The sequence below is a fragment of the Brassica napus genome, chromosome C8 (assembly GCF_020379485.1).
Source record: "Brassica napus cultivar Da-Ae chromosome C8, Da-Ae, whole genome shotgun sequence".
In the NCBI taxonomy this organism is placed as follows: Eukaryota; Viridiplantae; Streptophyta; class Magnoliopsida; order Brassicales; family Brassicaceae; genus Brassica; species Brassica napus.
In genome coordinates, this window is record NC_063451.1 from 15545515 (window position 1) to 15564257 (window position 18743).

Genomic DNA, 18743 nt, shown 5'->3' on the forward strand with positions numbered 1-18743 from the left:
CATCCGTAGTGATCGTCTGGATATATATGTAATGTTTTTCTGGTTCTTCGTAAGACTTCTGCAGATTGTTGTTGATTTTAATGTTGAACATTTTTCCCATTTTATCAAAATTTATGGAATAATCCTCCCCCCCCCCTCCCTTTTATTAAGCAGGTGTTATAACTATACTTAAAGGTTTTCTTTTTAATATATTCTTTGATGTTTACTTGTCTCTTTACCTATTTATACATTTGAATTAGACGCAGCGACAATGCCGAAGAACAAGGGAAAAAGGGAGGAAAGAAGGAAGCTGACGACGAGAAGCGTGAGTGATCTTATCTTTAAAGAAGATGGCCAAGAGTATGATCAAGTCCTCGGTATACTTGGCCATGTGCATTGACAGGCACTAAACGTCGTCTCTGCCTTACGTACTTGTTGGTCTGAAGCACTACCAAGATGACAAAGCTGATGGTGAGCTTCCCGTCTTAATGAAGGCATTGTTGGTGAAGATGACGATAAGGATTACATCGAGTTTGGATATTGATAGGATCTAAGTTTGTTTTGCATGGCCTGGTTACTGCTTGTAATATCGACACCCTCTGAAAACATGAATATTTCTCATATCATTTGATCCCCCAAACAATTTACAGAATGTTGTTATCAGATTCGTAAAAACAAACAGCAAAGATTTACAGGTAACTCTATTATCATCTTTAGCTGCTGCTATTTATCTTCCGCGAGGTTTCTTCGTGTTCATTTCCCATTTTGGGTGCGGTCTTGGCCTTCTTAGTTTGTTGTTGCATGTCTTTTTTCCTCGCCTGAAGCTGCAAAAGAAACATGAACCACGTAATAATGGCTTCTCAGTATGTATGAGAAACTTGTATATATGGATTGTGTGTTTTTTCTGCTTTACCCTGTTATGCCTTCTCTCGTTTTTGTAGCTTGGAACAGATTTGCTAGCTTTAACACTGCTCTTTTCTCTCTGCAAGTCTTCTGTTTCCTCTTCCGATATGCTTTCAAATTGGAGAGGAATATCGTTGGAGGCACAACTCTCCAACTCGCCACCTATACTAGTACTAAAAGATCTATTCTTTCTAACCAATCTTTGACTTTTCACCGTCACATTTGCTTGAATGTTTGTTCTGGCCTCAATCTCTGGTGCACGAGTTGCCATCCAGCGCTCTAGCCAGCTCCAACCGATGTTTGATTCATCTTCACTGTTGCGTTCTACTTGCTTCTTCTTTGTGCAAATCCTTAGCTTTATAAACAAAATGCTCTTTAATATTTGAGCAAAAACATGTTGTTCCTTTAGGTTTCAATCAGAGATCATCAATTTTTTTCAGTAGTACCTGCTGTGAAAATGCATATGCAAGTGCTCTCTCCCGTTTTGTCATTGCTTCAATTCTGCTTTGAATCCTCGACTTTGATATGGTACTGCTCACTGTGCTATCATCCCACTCTTCCTGTTGTTATGATGTCATCATGTTATGTTTTTCTTTTTCATTTTTTCTTATATACATTGGTGTTATGAACCAGATCGTGGATGACTCATAACCAAGAGATTATGATTTGTCATCTTTCAATTTATCAATGACGGTGTAATCTCCTATATAAGGAACCTCTATGTTATGAATAAAGAGAGACTTTTCCATTATTTTTATAACACGTTATCAGCACAAAACTCTAAATCCCTAAGCTAATACCCAAATCGAAAAAACCTGAAATCCTAACCCTATCCGGCGATCCGACGAACCCTAAACCCCGACCGCGTCTCTTGTTCCCGCATCTGTTCCAGCTCGCATATGTTCCAACTCGACTCCCCGATCAGCTTCAGCCCAAGGCGTTCCTGATCCTAGCTCAGACGTTTGCGACCCGAGAGCAGCTCCAGCACGCGACCTCTTCCTCGTTCGCGACAGCATCAGACAGCTCGCGTCCCATTCGTGTCCAGCTCGCGGCTCAACTCCTTTGGTGGTCCGATTCAACAATCATCTAAGTTTAAAAGGTAATTCAAAACCTAAGAACCCATAATCGAACATGGATTGATTAATAAAGAATGAAACCCTAAAACCCTAATCTTTATGAATCAAAACCATATGGTAATAGATCAAAAATCCTAATTGAGTAAATCGAAGCTCTAAAACTTCGATACCCCAAACCCTAAATCATGTTCCTGCATGATTAAAACCCCAAATCGGTTTTTACAAGTTAAAATCCGATAAACCCTAACCCTATATCTATAAACTCTAAATAATATAAGTATCAGAATTAATTATACTATAATTATCAAATCACATATTAAAACCCTGATCGAATATTTTGAAATCAAAACTGTTTTCGGTTTTGATCATTGAGGTTTTAAATCTGATTGAATCTGATGCTATGTTGCTAGAATTGTTTGACCGTTAATTTGATAGATTTATTTTCTCATCCTGCTTGGTTAATTGTTCATCTGATTTAAAATTGTTTAAACCGACCAGCCTGTTAAAACATTGATTGAATCTGATAGGTTGCTAGCTTGCTTTGCTTATATAATCCGATAGGTTGATAAATTGATTGAGGTTTACTTGTTTAAAATCAGAATAATCTGATTATTATCACCTTTGCATGATCTGATTGTTTTAAATTGAGGTTCCATAATTCCACTCCTGTACATATAGAATCAGTATGCTAGGTTTGCATTATAACCATATGGCCGCATGAAAACATATAGAAATTACTTGTTTGGTCGATACTCTTCCTTGATAAATCTGTGTGACTTATTATGCATCATATATCACTTTGGCCGTGTGGCCTTATTACATTATATCACCTTTGGCCGTGTGGCTTGTTTGCTTATTAGAAATGTATTGACTTGATAGCATGTCTTGTTTATGGCCGTATGTTAAATATTTTATGAGATCTAAAATTGATTGATATATGATTTGAGATGTCGAAAATCAACTTGGATTTTGCTGCCCTAAATCTCTCAGGAGATAATTATTTGAAATGACACTGGATACTGAGTTTATCCTAAAGTCAAAGGACTTGGTGAATGAATCACAAAAGGCGATAATGCCAAATGAGAAAGATTGATACAGAACAATATTAATTATTAGCCATCATCTTATTAAGAGTCTCAAAGATCAGTATCTGACTATACAGAATCCTCTAGACCTTTGGACAGAGTTAAAAAAAAATCGAGATATGATCACCAAAGAACAGTTATTACCAAAGGCCCTATTTGATTGGAGGAATCCCAGAATCCAGGACTATAAGTCCGTGGATGAGTCTATTGCTAGCTGGGCAAAATAATGGATTAATGATGAGAAACAATGAATTGAGACCTCCTGGATTAACCCCATTACCTGATACCAATAAGGCCGCAGAAGGAAAAAAAAGGTAACTACGTCCAGAATGATAGACCACACGGCCATAGCCGTGGAGGGTGGAAAGGACGTGGCCATGGCCACTATAACACATTTGGCCGTGGGAATCACTATGGCATAGGTCGTGGGTATCAACCCAATTTGAGCCATGGTCAAGGCAGTGGCCGTGTTATATCCTTTAAACCACAAAGCTCGACCAAATCAGTGTGCCATAGATATGGAATGGAGAACCATTGGGCTAAGATATGAAGGACTCCCAAAGAGAGTCTGAAAGGGAAGAATCCTGAAACTCAATTGGTCTATAAAGATGGTGAAAATAATTTCGAACATGATCAAGATGATCTTATGGAATATGAGACTTATTATTGCCTAAAAGAATCAAGTTGATAATCTGATTTCGACATCAAACTTGTGTGATTGCTTTGCTTGTATGCTTTCTCTGATTTTTATCTCCTTGAATTTTATTTCTATTACATTGTCTACTTAGATTAAATGAATGAATGATATTTCTATATGAGTACACTAAAAACGTCAATATAAGTACTAAAGCAGGTATCGCCAGTCTGAAAGAAGACTATGGCTAGGCTAATATATTATTGCCTAATGGTATGCATCTAGAAATCAGTGATGCCTTATATTCAGCCAGCTCTAAGAGCAAGAGCAGCCTATTGAGTTTTAAAGATATAAGAATGAATGGTTTCCATATTGAAACAATGGGCGAAGAAAACAAAGAGTTCCTTCAGATATATGTATAAAATCGCCCAAGGCCATAATAAGTCCTAAAGACTATATCTGCATTCTCTACTGACCTAGACTATGCATAGGTCAGTATGATAGAGGCTAAAAGCCTACGAAAATATACACTTTATGGCACGACCGGATTGGCCATCCTGGTCCAAACGTGATGCAAAAATTGATATTCAAAAGGCACACATTAAAAGATAAGAAGAGTTATCCCAAAGAATCTCAAGTGTATAGCATGTACACAAGAGAAACTCATTAGGCCATCACCAGTAAAACGGCTACGAGCCCCTTTTTCATAAATAAAGACTATATGTCTAGATAATACTGGTGAATACATGTCCCAAGCGTTTAAATGATTATGGTATGTCCATGAGGGTAAGTGTGGACAATTCTGTAATACATGTCTATACCAAGAACGGCTTGGCCGAAATCTTTTAAAACGCAAATAACTGATTGATAGACCATAGCTTATGAGGTTAAAACTCCCATTCACAGCTTGGGCCACACGAAATTTACATGCACCTAAGTTAATACGCATCAGGCCATTTAGTGAGCATATATATCCCCTATCATAATTATTAACGGGTCAAGTGCCAGACATACCCCATCATAAGACATTTGGATGTGATGTTTATGTACTAATTGCTCCACCACAGAGAACTAAGATGGGACCTCAAAAGGAGGATAGGGATATATGTTGGATATGATTCTCCCACAATAATAAAGTACTTTGAGCCAACTATGGGTGATTATATTTGAGGCCAGATACACAGATTATTTTAAGACCAGGAGGAGAAAAAAAATAATAAAGCTGGTAAAAGAATGGTAAAAAAAATAAAATGGAATCAACCATCAATGTCTTGGCAGGATCCTCAGACTAAAGAATGTGAAATAGACGTCCAAAGATTATACATTTACAAAGCTAGCTAATCAAATGCCAGACACATTTGCTGACCTGAAAAAGAATGACTAAGTCATATATAAACCAGCTTGTAAAGCACCAACGAATTTGATGTCCAAGAAGAGACACAGTCAAGTTGCTACAAAGTCTAGACAACATATGAAACGTGGTAGACCAATAGGTTCCAAAAGATAAGAATCCTCGGAAACAAAAGAAAGGTGCAGAGAATGATAATCAAAATCCAAATCCGAGGTTACTAAGGAAACCATCCCAGACATGGAGATAAGGCCGGCCGGCTCTAAGGTATAGGTACCAAACAATGTAGCTTGGGACGCCAAGCGGCAAAGTATTAAAGGTCCTGATAATAATGAATCTCAATCGATTATATCATGTCTGGAACATAATGGAACCAATAAGAAATGTCGACATAAGATAATTTATTTGCATACAAGGTAGCACTTGAATTTATGAATATAAGCGAGGATCATGAACCCACGTCAATATAAGAGTGCGCACTCGTAGAACAGATTGGATTGAATGGAAACGTGGGGTTAAATATTTTAAGGAAGAAATGCGTATTTGGCCATATGATTAAGACGCCATATGATGTTAAAACCAGTGGATATAAATGGGTCTTGTGAGGAATAGAAATCGTGAGATATAAAGCTGATGTTGCACAAGGATTCTCACAAAGACCAGTAATAGATTATGAGGAGACATACTCCCATGTGGTGGATGCAACTACTTTTAGATTTCTCATAAGTCTGGCTATATAAGAGAGAAAATTAGACTTGCAGCAAGTTGATGTAGTGACTGCATATTTATATGGTCCACTGGATAATGAAAGTACTAGAGGGTATTGAGCTGAAAGTACAGCAAGTTCTCAAGAACAATATTGATAATCATCAAAGTATATGATCTGAATATCCTAGGAACCTCTGGATACAATTTCCCAAACAATTGAATATCTCAAGAAAGAGTTTGAGATGAAAGATCTTGGAAAACAAAGTTTTGTTTGGGATTACAGCTTGAGTACATTAACAATGAAATCCTTGTGCATCAAATAGTATATACAGAAAAGGGTACTCAAGAGATTTAATATGGACCAGTCTCACCCATTATCTAGTAGATGGGTGTGAGATCACTTGTTTTAGACACTAATCCATTCAGTCCAAAGGTGGACGATAAAGAAGTCCATTTAGTCTTGAGATGGACGATGTAGAAGTCTTGTTTTAGACACTGATCTGATTGGTCCATAAGTAGGACGATGAGGAAGCCTTTGATTTTGGTTTATTTTGTACAAACCAGCCCAAAGAGGGGTTATTTGGTTTTGTTGATTTGTTTTCACACAGGTTATGTTTTACACATGGTTGTACACGCATATCACAGCAAGATCATCCAAGATTTCGTGTGTGTGTATTTGAGGTCGATGACTCAATATGTTCGATCAGATTGTGGTATGGCTGATGCTAAAGAAGAACCAACTATCATGTTCGAAGACGAAACATATTTTGCCCAAGATCTTCATCACCCACGGATTGCAGAAAATTGGAGAGGTCCAAGGGACCTTCAGTAATGTCCAAATCACGGGGAGTAATGTGTGTTGTACTCTTTTTTCTTCACCATGGTTTTGTCTCAATTTGGTTTTCCTGGTAAGGTTTTAATGAGGCAACATTAAAGCACATTACAAGCTCTAAATGGTTATGGCATCCAAGGGAGAGTGTTGTGAACCAGATTGTGGATGGCTCATAACCAAGAGATTTTGATTTGTAATCTTTCCATTTATCTATGACGGTGTAATCTCCTATATAAGGAACCTCTATGTTATGAATAAAGATAGACTTTTCCATTACTTTTATAACACGTTATCAGCACAAAACTCTAAATCCCTAAGCTAATACCCAAATCGAAAAACCCTAAAATCCTAACCCTAGCTGGCGATCCGACGAACCCTAAACCCCGATCGCGTCTCTTGTTCCGGCATCTGTTCAAGATCGCGTCTCGATAAGCTTCAGCCCAAGGCGTTCCTGATCCTAGCTCGGACATTCGCGACCCGAGAGCAGCTCCAGCACGCGTCCTCTTCCTCGTTCGCGACAGCATCAGACAGCTCGCGTCCCGTTCGTGTCCAGCTCGCGGCTCAACTCCTTTGGTGGTCCGATTCAGCAATCATCTAAGGTTAAAAGGTAATTCAAAACCTAAGAACCCATAATCGAACATGGATTGATTAATAAAGAATGAAACCCTAAAACCCTAATCTTTATGAATCAAAACCATAGGGTAATAGATCAAAAATCCTAATTGAGTAAATCGAAGCTCTAAAAGTTCGATACCCCAAACCCTAAATCATGTTCATGCATGATTAAAACCCCAAATCGGTTTTTACAAGTTAAAATCCGATAAACCCTAACCCTATATCTATAAACTCTAAATAATATAAGTATCATAATTAATTATATTATAATTATCAAATCACATATTAAAACCTTAATCGAATATTTTGAAATCAAAACTGTTTTCGGTTTTGATCATTGAGGTTTTAAATCTGATTGAATCTGATGCTATGTTGCTAGAATTGTTTGATCGTTAAATTGATAGATTTATTTTCTCATCCTGTTTGGTTAATTGTTCATCTGATTTAAAATTGCTTAAACCGACCAGCCTGTTAAAACATTGATTGAAACCGATAGGTTGCTAACTTGCTTTGCTTATATAATCCGATAGGTTGATAGATTGATTGAGGTTTACTTGTTTAAAATCCGAATGATCTGATTATTATCACCTTTGCATGATCTGATTGTTTTAAATTGAGGTTCCATAATTTCACTCCTGTACATATAGAATCAGTATGCTAGGTTTGCATTATAACAATATGGCCGCTTGAAAACATATAGAAATTACTTGTTTGGTCGATACTCTCGCTTGATAAATCTGTGTGACTTATTATGAATCATATATCACTTTGTCCGTGTGGCCTTATTGCATTATATCACCTTTGGCCGTGTGGCTTGTTTGCTTATTAGAAATGTATTGACTTGATAGCATGTCTTGTTTATGGCCGTATGTTAAATATTTTATGAGATCTAAAATTGATTGATATATGATTTGAGATGTCGAAAATCAACTTGGATTTTGCTGCCCTAAATCTCTCAGGAGATAATTATTTGAAATGGGCACTGGATACTGAGTTTATCCTAAAGTCAAAGGACTTGTTGAATGAATCACAAAAGGCGATAATGCCAAATGAGAAAGATTGATACAGAGCAATATTAATTATTAGCCAAAAAAGGTAACTACGTCCAGAATGATAGACCACACGGCCATACCCGTGGAGGGTGGAAAAGACGTGGCCATGGCCACTATACATGGCCACTATAACACATTTGGCCGTGGGAATCACTATGGCATAGGCCGTGGGTATCAACCCAATTTGAGCCATGGTCAAGGCAGTGGCCGTGGTATATCCTTTAAACCACAAAGCTCGACCAAATCAGTGTGCCATAGATGTGGAATGGGGAACCATTGGGCTAAGATATGAAGGACTCCCAAAGAGAGTCTGAAAGGGAAGAATCCTGAAACCCACTTGGTCTATAAAGATGGTGAAAATAATTTCGAACATGATCAAGATGATCTTATGGAATATGAGACTTATTATTGCCTAAAAGAATCAAGTTGATAATCTGATTTCGACATCAAACTTGTGTGATTGCTTTGCTTGTATGCTTTCTCTGATTCTTATCTCCTTGAATTTTATTTCTATTACATTGTCTGCTTAGATTAAATGAATGAATGATTTTTCTATATGAGTACACTAAAAAAACGTCAATATAAGTACTAAAGCAGGTATCGCCAGTCTGAAAGAAGACTATGGCTAGGCTAATATATTATTGCCTAAGGGTATGCATCTAGAAATCAGTGATGCCTTATATTCACCCAGCTCTAAGAGCAAGAGCAGCCTATTGAGTTTTAAAGATATAAGAATGAATGGTTTCCATATTGAAACAATGGGCGAAGGAAACAAAGAGTTCCTTCAGATATATGTATAAAATCGCCCAAGGCCATAATAAGTCCTAAAGACTATACCTGCATTCTCTACTGACCTAGACTATGCATAGGTCAGTATGAGAGAGGCTAAAAGCCTGCGAAAATATACACTTTATGGCACGACCGGATTGACCATCCTGGTCCAAACATGATGCAAAAATTGATATTCAAAAGGCACACATTAAAAGATAAGAAGAGTTATCCCAAAGAATCTCACGTGTGTAGCATGTACACAAGAGAAACTTATTAGGCCATCACCAGTAAAACGGCTACGAGCCCCTTTTTCATAAATAAAGACTATATGTCTAGATAATACTGGTGAATACATGTCCCAAGCGTTTAAATGATTATGGTATGTCCATGAGGGTAAGTGTGGACAATTCTGTGATACATGTCCATACCAAGAACGGCTTGGCCGAAATCTTTTAAAACGCAAATAGCTGATTGATAGACCATAGCTTATGAGGTCAAAACTCCCATTCACAGCTTGGGCCACACGAAATTTACATGCACCTAAGTTAATACGCATCAGGCCATTTAGTGAGCATAGATATCCCCTATCATAATTATTAACGGGTCAAGAGCCAGACATACCCCATCATAAGACATTTGGATGTGATGTTTATGTACTAATTACTCCACCACAGAGAACTAAGATGAGACCTCAAAAGGAGGATGGGGATATATGTTGGATATGATTCTCCCACAATAATAAAGTACTTTGAGCCATTTATGGGTGATTATATTTGAGGCCAGGTACACGGATTATTTTAAGACCAGGAGGAGAAAAAAAAAATAAAGCTGGTAAAATAATGGTAAAAGAAATAGAATGGAATCAACCATCAATGTCTTGGCAGGATCCTCAGACTAAAGAATGTGAAATAGACGTCCAAAGATTATACATTTACAAAGCTAGCTAATCAAATGCCAGACACATTTGCTGACCTGAAAAAGAATGACTAAGTCATATATAAACCAACTTGTAAAGCACCAACGAATTTGATGTCCAAGAAGAGACACAGTCAAGTTGCTACAAAGTCTAGACAACGTATGAAACGTGGTAGACCAATAGGTTCCAAAAGATAAGAATCTTCGGAAACAAAAGAAAGGTGCAGAGAATGATAATCAAAATCCAAATCCGAGGTTACTAAGGAAACCATCCCAGACATGGAGATAAGGCCGGCCGGCTCTAAGGTACAGGTACCAAACAATGTAGCTTGGGACGCCAAGCTACAAAGTATTAAAGGTCCTGATAATAATGAATCTCAATCGATTATATCATGTCTGGAACATAATGGAACCAATAAGAAATGTCGACATAAGATAATTTATTTGCATACAAGGTAGCACTTGAATATATGAATATAAGCGAGGATCATGAACCCACGTTAATATAAGAGTGCGCACTCGTAGAACAGATTGGATTGAATGGAAACGTAGGGTTAAATAGTTTAGGGAAGAAATGCGTATTTGGCCATATGATTAAGACGCCATATGATGTTAAAACCAATGGATATAAATGGGTCTTGTGAGGAATAGAAATCGTGAGATATAAAGCTGATGTTGCACAAGGATTCTCCCAAAGACCAGTAATAGATTATGAGGAGACATACTCCCATGTGGTGGATGCAACTACTTTTAGATTTCTCATAAGTCTGGCTATATAAGAGAGAAAATTATACTTGCAGCAAGTTGATGTAGTGACTGCATATTTATATGGTCCACTGGATAATGAAAGTACTAGAGGGTATTGAGCTGAAAGTACAGCAAGTTCTCAAGAACAATATTGATAATCATCAAAGTATATGATCTAAATATCCTAGGAATCTCTGGATACAATTTCCCAAATAGTTGAATATCTCAAGAAAGAGTTTGAGATGAAAGATCTTGGAAAACAAAGTTTTGTTTAGGATTACAGCTTGAGTACATTAACAATGAAATCCTTGTGCATCAAATAGTATATACAGAAAAGGGTACTCAAGAGATTTAATATGGACCAGTCTCACCCATTATCTAGTAGATGGGCGTGAGATCACTTGTTTTGGACACTGATCCATTCAGTCCAAAGGTGGACGATAAAAAAGTCCATTTAGTCCTGAGATGGACGATGCAGAAGTCTTGTTTTAGACACTGATCTGATTGGTCCATAAGTAAGAGATGAGGAAGCCTTTGATTTTTGGTTATTTTGTACTAACCAGCCCAAAGAGGGGTTATTTGGTTTTGTTGATTTGTTTTCACACAGGTTATGTTTTACACATGGTTGTACACGCATATCACAGCAACATCATCCAAGATTTCGTGTGTGTATTTGAGGTCGATGACTCAATATGTTCGATCAGATTGTGGCATGGCCGATGGTAAAGAAGAACCAACTATCATGTTCGAGGACGAAGCATATTCTGTCCAAGATCTTTATCATCCACGGATTGCAGAAAATTGGAGAGGTCCAAGGGACCTTCAGTAATGTCCAAATCAGGGGGAGTAATGTGTGTTGTACTCTTTTTCCTTCACCATGGTTTTGTCCCAATTGGGTTTTCCTAGTAAGGTTTTAATGAGGCAAAATTAAAGCACATTACAAGCTCTAAATGGTTATGACATCCAAAGGGGAGTGTTATGAACCAGATTGTGGATGGCTTATAACCAAGAGATTATGATTTGTAATCTTTCCATTTATCTATGACGGTGTAATCTCATATATAAAGAACCTTTATGTTATGAATAAAGATAGACTTTTTCGTTACTTTTATAACAATTGGTTGGTTGTTTACCTTTATCCTCAGAACTTGAGTGTTGTTCTTGTGTAATGTTCTTACTCGTTTTCTTCCAAGGAAAGGTGTTTTCACGGAACTACATGTCTGAACTTCTAGTGATGTCCCCATGGATACTTTACCTTGTGATTCCTCGCTTTCCTCCTTATCAAACGTTTCTTCCACTTCTTTGTTCCCACGTTTTGCCTGAAACGCATCCTATGAATCATTGGAGTGCACATAACAGAAGAAGAAGAAGAAGACAAAGAAGGAAAAAAACAAAACCAGGTAACTCCTGAATGCTGATTGAATTATGATTGCAGCGTCTTCTTCGAGGAACAGCTTAGAGATTAGAGTAGTCTGATGATGCCTCTTTGGTATGTGCGTCTCTGTTGCTTCTTCGCTTTGTTCTTCTTTGTGTAAAGGCTGAGTTACTGAAACCTCTGAGTTCTTACCTGATACAGAATCCTCCTCCTGATGTAATTTCACAGAAGCTGAATCTTGGATAGCCTGAACCGAATCAGAACTCAGTTGCTGGGATATTGTAAGAAGAGGGTCTAGAGAATCTTTTATTGATCCTGAGTCATGCACAGCGAGAACAGAGTTGAATTCATCTCCACAAAGGTATGATCTTACAGAGCTCCATCTTTTCTTCTCTCCTAGATTGCTTCTTCCCTGAAACATTACAAAATTTAAACATAATAAATGTTTAAGCAAAAGCAAGAGTGATGAATTATTTACATTGTTGGTGTAGTCATGAGTCCCAAATGATTTGTTTCTGAAGAAAATGCTTCTAACTAGTCCTCCTGTAACACCCATCTCTCTCTCTCTCTCTCTCTATGTGTGTTTCTGAACAATCCTGGATAAAAGGAACTTGGGAATTGAGAAATGGGTACACACATGTGAGGTTGATTATATAAAAGCTGGGTGTAGAAGAAGAAAAAGAAAAGTTGAATTATTTTAGAATCAAAAACCACATGACTCATTTACAAAGAGTACATGTTAAAAAAGAGATTCAAAGGAAAAAAAAAGCTGAAGTATAAGCGTATAGTGCAATAGTTATGATTGTGATCCAGAAGAAAAGCATCTCTAGTTTTGTTTATTTTAATTTAGTTTTGATCGAAATCGTGAGTTTTTGTGGTCTCTACTTCCGATTACTTTGCTTTGGAGTGGCACATGGAGAGCATCGCATTGGTTCTTTTCTTATGCAAACGGCAATTTCACTCAATTCACCCTTTTTTATTCCCTTCACTGTCACATTGCTCTCTCTCTCTGCTTTTTCTTCTTTTTCTTCTTTTTCATTGGAAATGGAAAAGTTCGTGGTACGGTTTACTCCGTCTTTTTAATTTCTTGTGCCATGTAACTCTCTCTTTTTCTTGTCGGCAACACATTTGTATCAAGTCTAGATAATTAACCCATTTCGAAAATGCAAAGAAGGGCAAATTTTGGGTCGAACAGACCAACCAAATACTAAACACTAAACCTTTTTTTTTGTCTACCAATTCTATCTACTTGGATCAACGGAATACTATAAATTTTGATATAAGGAAATTTTGATGACAACTAAAAATCAACATAAAGTGAACTATTGTTTCTAGCTTGCTTAGCTAGTTATCCACTAAAGAGTTGGCCTGTCTACTTATTAACTGAAAAACGGTACTGCCCTTGACCTAGCAAAAAGATGTAAGTTTGGATAATAACACTCTTTGGAGGATCATATTTCAAAGATGTGTGCTCAAGACCTTGATATAGAGTTACAGAATCACCACAGAACACTACCTTGCAATATGCTAATCTTCTCATCTAGAATATATCTTCCTTCAAAGCCATGGCTTGTGCCTCAAGAATGGTGCCAGTTACTTCTATTGATACAGAGATCCTTTAATAATCAATCTCCGCTAAGCATCATAAACAAAAGCAGGTAGAGAACTTTAAATTCACATCACCCTTTAGGATCAATCAAAGTAACACATAGATTATTAATTAAAAAACATTAAATTAAATAAAAAATAGCTACAAAAAATAAAAATGCTAATTTTAACGACGCTAACGCTTCCAGCTAAACCCTAAACCCTAAATCTTAAATTCTAAACCCTATATCCTAAATTCTAAACTCAAATCCAAACCCCTAAACTTAAACCCTATACCCTAAACCCTAATCTTAGACCCTAAACCCAAATTATATACCTTAAACCCAAAAATAGACTATAAACCTAAACCCTAAACCCTAAACCCAAGTTTTAGACCATAAACCCAAACCGTAAACCTTAACCCAAACCCTATAGCATCTAAGTTTGGGGTTTGGGTTTAGGGTTTACCATTTGAGTTTTAGGTCTAGGATTTGGGTTTAGAGTATAGGTTTTGGGTTTAGGATTTACGGTTTGGGTTTAGGATTTACCGTTTGGATTTATGGTTAAGGTTTTGGGTTTAGGGTATATAATTTGGGTTTAAGGTTTACGGTTTGGGTCTAAGACTTGGGTTTAGGGTATAGAGTTTAGGTTTATAGTCTAGTTTTTGGGTTTAGGGTATATAATTTGGGTTTAGGGTCTAGGATTAGGGTTTAAAGTATAGGGTTTGGGTATAGGGTTTGGGTTTAGGGGTTTGGATTTGGGTTTAGAATTTAGGGTATAGGGTTTAGAATTTAAGATTTAGGGTTTAGAGTTTAGCTGGAAACGTTAGCGTCGTTAAAATTAGCGTTTTTATTTAATTTAATATTTTTTAATTTATAATCTATGTGTCACTTTGATTAGTCCTAAAGGATGGAGTGAATTTAAAGGTTCACTTCCTGGGGTGAACCAAAATTTTGTTCATTTTATATCGACCTTGATGAACGCTCACTGAAGACAGTTATCCTTGGTTTCACTGAAATCCCTCGTCACTAATCTTGGTCTTCTATTGGAGAGACTCTTTTGTACAAGTTTGTCATTCTATATCAAATTTATTGTTTTGGTTGCCTAGTTGGATTGCTATAAAATAGGGTAGGCAAAAGTTATTCGACTTTTCGTTATGTAGACATCAGTGGAGTATTGGTGTTGAGAGAAAATTACATTCAACCGTTTCATCCCAAAAGTGCTAACCCTCCACTTAAATTCTCCAAAGTTTGACTTGTTCTTTGAGAGTTAGTTTGCATGGAACCATGATAAGCGAGAAATGAGGTTTAGCAATTTTTCTTCTTATTAACTTTGGTGAATTAATAGGTAAAGTAGTACAAAACTAAACACATCATATATGTCAAATTTTAATTTTTTAAAAATAAGATTCTAAAAAATACAAACAATCCTATTTAAAAAATACAAACAATACTATTTAGATTCAAACATGATTTACAAATTTATATTCATTCATTTATATTGGAAACAATTCAACTTTAGTAAATGTAAATTTACATCATTTAGAATTGTTTATAATTACAGGAGTTTAATTTATTTTGTATCAATTTTAAATTACTTTTAAGATTAAATATACAAGAAGACTTTTTGAGAAAATTTATTCATATAAGACTTTTAAAGAAGACTTTATCTATGTAAGTAATTACATACCAATTCGTAAAAATACCAAGGAGCTAATAATTGATATTTAACTATTCGTGTCTTAGTGTTCAAAAAAAAAAAAACTATTCGTGTCTTATAAAACAAAGCTAGGCCTAACTTACTTACCATCTGAAGTGACTCAAGAAAAGCCAGTTGTCAGTCTATAACACCATCTTATAAAGAACCTCTTACGAGGCAGTCAGAAATCGTACGTGTTAGCTTGAGGGACTAGAAGAGAGCTCAAAGAAAAAATCTCCAATTGCTAACTAATTAATCGTACGTACGTGATAGTGATGTGCATCCTCAACAACTCCACCGCTTGGTGAATTTCTTATTTATCTTTTTCTGCTTCTTTTTAGTTTGAATCCAACGTGAAATGTATCTTAAATTAATATCTTGTAGCTTACGTAAAACCGGTGCGACTATAAATAACAAGAGGTGTTGTATAGTCAGTTGCATAGCAAGTACTAAAGTTGAAGACGAAGACGTTTATCGTATGGCTTATTTTATTAGCGGCTGTTGTCGTGACCGTCGCCAAAGAGGCTTCCGTGGAGGACAAGAAAGGTGTTTAGTATTCGTTTATTTTAATTTTAAAAGACAAAACTTGATAGAATTCTTGTTAAGATGAAGTATTTGAATCAGATGCTAAGAAAGTAGAGATACCGACCGTGGAAGGAAAAGGAGAAGCTGCCGCTGAGGCAGTCGTTGAAGAAGAGAAGGAAACCAATTATGAAGTTGATAACCGAGGAGGAGGAGGAGGATGGAAGGGAGGCGGTGGCCGAGGGGGAGGATGGAAAGGAGGCGGTGGTAGAGGCGGAGGATGGAAAGGAGGCGGTGGTGGTGGAGGATGGAAGGGAGGTGGTGGTGGAGGTGGAGGATGGAAGGGAGGTGGCGGTGGTGGAGGATGGAAAGGAGGTGGTGGAGGTGCTGCCGAGTTGGACACCGAGGAGATAAATGGTGGTTCAGAAGATGTACAAACGTATAGAGGCGGCGGTGGCCAAGGTGGAGGATGGAAGGGAGGCGGTGGCCAAGGTGGAGGATGGAAGGGAGGCGGTGGCCGAGGTGGCGGTTGGAAGGGAGGCGGTGGCCGAGGTGGCGGTTGGAAGGGAGGCGGCGGCCAGGGTGGAGGTTGGAAGGGAGGCGGCGGCCAGGGTGGCGGTTGGAAGGGAGGTGGCGGTCGAGGTGGTGGTGGCGGTGGAGTGTAGAGTCAACATCTCGACTAATAACTACAAACTAAATAATAATACGTATAAATGTAAGTGAACTATCATAAATAACGTTTGATGCACGGTTAATTAGCCGATGCATAGCTACATAGCCTAGCCCGAAGCTTAGAGGTCGTGTAAGTAATATCTTTTTCTCTGCGTATAATCAATAGTTGCTGTTGGGTTAATTTTATTTAACCTATCCACCACACTGTTACACTGAAGAAGATTATTAATATTGAGCTTTACGCAAAAGTAACAGAAAACAAAAGGTTTTTGTGACGAAAGTTTTATCTTACTTGCTACGTACCTGATCGCAATCCTCATACTGATGAAAAAAAATGAGAAAATCTGAATTGAGAGTAAAAGAGAACGAAAAAATAAGGAAGAAGGAAAAGTTTTTTTTTTTTGAATGAAAGAAAGGAAAAGTTAAAATATTTGGTTCGCCAAGTTCTTCTGCATTTCTTTAAAGTAAAAACATATATTCATAAACAGCATAAACTAGAAAATCTTTATTTTTATTTTTTTTTCTTTTCACTTAATTGGTGTGAAATAGAAGGGAACAAACTCAGAGGGCGGAGCACAGATTGGACGATGGTGGTGGGGGCGGGTATTCTTCCTTTTTGGTTCGGAAGTAGAGAATAAGTTTATTTGTTTCAATTGCAAACTTTTGAAACAAGATGCATTATTTGATGTAAAACAGTTTTTCGGTGAACATAAATTTAACATTCATTTAAAAAATTTTATAATTTTTTGACGGGTGGTTATTTTCCTAAATAACTTTTGAAAATAGCGTTTGTCCAAATTTTTTGTTGAAATTTAGTCAGTAATCTGTTTGAAAATTTCTGACAAATAAACTCCTTTGAGAATTTTCAGTCTGCTAGAAATTTATCAAGAATTTTCAATTTTTTTTTAAAAGTAAATAATTATATAATAACATAAATCAAATTTAAAATTATAAAAATTAATAATTATATCATAGATAAATAAGTTTTTAAATTTTTAAATAAAAATACATATAAGACACAATTATAAACTAAATTCCTAACTTAACAGCCTAAACTAAAATATCCTAAATTAACAAATCATAAACTAACTAAGTTAAAATTATAAAAATATTTAATAAATTTAAACAAATTACAACCGTTTTTAGTTAACAATAGTTTCTAAATTTGAAAATTTGTATAAAACATTTTTTTAGTATTTAATATTTTAAAAACCTTAACAAAAATGATAAATCTTAAAATACAAAAACTTCCAAAATGTGAGTATAGTTTTTAAAAGTATTTGGAAAATTCGTAGAACAAAATAATATTGTAAAAATTTTTGTAATATTTTTTTCTAAAATATGAAAAGATTTTTTTTATATATTGAAACATTAAAAAAACTTTTATAATTTGTAAGAATATATAAATGTTTTGGAAAACATTTTTTAATTAGCTTAATATTTTTCATTTCCAGACATGTTATGTTTATAATTCAATATATATATTTTTTAATATTTCACAAAACAAAAAAAAAATTCTTTTTTTTAACTACCATTGATTAATACGAGAAAGTCTTAGATAGGCAGAGACAAGTTTGAGTTAAAAAGCGGAAATTTGGCTATCACATCCGTTTTTAAAGGTCAAGCTCCTAGGGACAAAAGAAAAAAATACATAAGAAAATAACTATGCTAATGTCTCGATATCCGAATGGATTCTATAAAACTCGACTGGAATTATCTTTTGAAAGGAGTGCGTTGAGGAGCACTTGATTATCTGTTTGGAACCAGATATTAGAAAAATGGAGAGATTTTGCCTGAAGGAGGGGCAGAGCCGTGCTTCAAGTGTATCCAAAAAGGCTTTCGCCTAGGGCCCCCAAAATATATAGTTTTTTTAGGGCCCCAAATTTCCAAAAATTATTAGTAGTATATTGGTTTAAGTTTGCCATTTATTATTCAATACAAGTTCAATTATCTACATTGCTTTTTTAAAAAATGAGTATTTTATTTTATTGTCAATTTTCCAAATTGAAAAAAAGAATATATGTTTTATATGTCAAACTCCTAAATAAAAAGGAAAAAGTGCAGTTATACTTAATATATTTGGTTCGTAAGTATTCTACGTGCAATGTTCACATCAATCTTTCTCAAGCAAGCACACACGTCTTCTTTCTTGGTTCTCAATCCTGTGCTACAGGTGTCTCTTATATTATCATCAGTTTTGTTAAAGTGGTGAATTTTTTTATTT

The 18743-nt window shown here is 36.1% G+C and overlaps 2 protein-coding genes across 2 annotated transcripts; one reads left to right on the forward strand and one right to left on the reverse strand.

The window, feature by feature from the left end:
* Nucleotides 1–583: 583 nt before the first annotated feature.
* LOC106434676 (protein IQ-DOMAIN 33) lies at nucleotides 584–12876 on the reverse strand. The gene is made up of 6 exons (XM_013875537.3): nucleotides 12519–12876; nucleotides 12063–12452; nucleotides 11799–11984; nucleotides 1329–1442; nucleotides 893–1237; nucleotides 584–803 (listed from the first exon to the last, which is right to left on the reverse strand). The coding sequence occupies exons 1-6, from the start codon at nucleotides 12594–12596 to the stop codon at nucleotides 693–695; spliced, it is 1224 nt and encodes a 407-aa protein (XP_013730991.1). The 5' UTR covers nucleotides 12597–12876; the 3' UTR covers nucleotides 584–692.
* A 208-nt stretch (nucleotides 12877–13084) lies between these two features.
* Nucleotides 13085–16716, forward strand: LOC106434685 (ctenidin-1). Its single transcript, XM_048766764.1, has 3 exons — nucleotides 13085–13099; nucleotides 15769–15871; nucleotides 15950–16716. The coding sequence occupies exons 1-3, from the start codon at nucleotides 13085–13087 to the stop codon at nucleotides 16510–16512; spliced, it is 681 nt and encodes a 226-aa protein (XP_048622721.1). The 3' UTR covers nucleotides 16513–16716.
* Nucleotides 16717–18743: the final 2027 nt, after the last annotated feature.

What these genes read in the sequence shown, in the direction of transcription:
- LOC106434685 (XM_048766764.1), top strand. An exon ending in TTCCGTGGAGGACAAGAAAG is followed by an intron (nt 15,872 to 15,949) that starts GTGTTTAGTATT and finishes TATTTGAATCAG; the next exon opens with ATGCTAAGAAAGTAGAGATA.
- LOC106434676 (XM_013875537.3), bottom strand. Translation starts at nt 12,596, where the DNA reads ATGGGTGTTACAGGAGGACTAGTTAGAAGCATTTTCTTCAGAAACAAA. An exon ending in CATATGCATTTTCACAGCAG is followed by an intron (nt 1,238 to 1,328) that starts GTACTACTGAAA and finishes TTGTTTATAAAG; the next exon opens with CTAAGGATTTGCACAAAGAA. An exon ending in ACGAGAGAAGGCATAACAGG is followed by an intron (nt 804 to 892) that starts GTAAAGCAGAAA and finishes TTTCTTTTGCAG; the next exon opens with CTTCAGGCGAGGAAAAAAGA.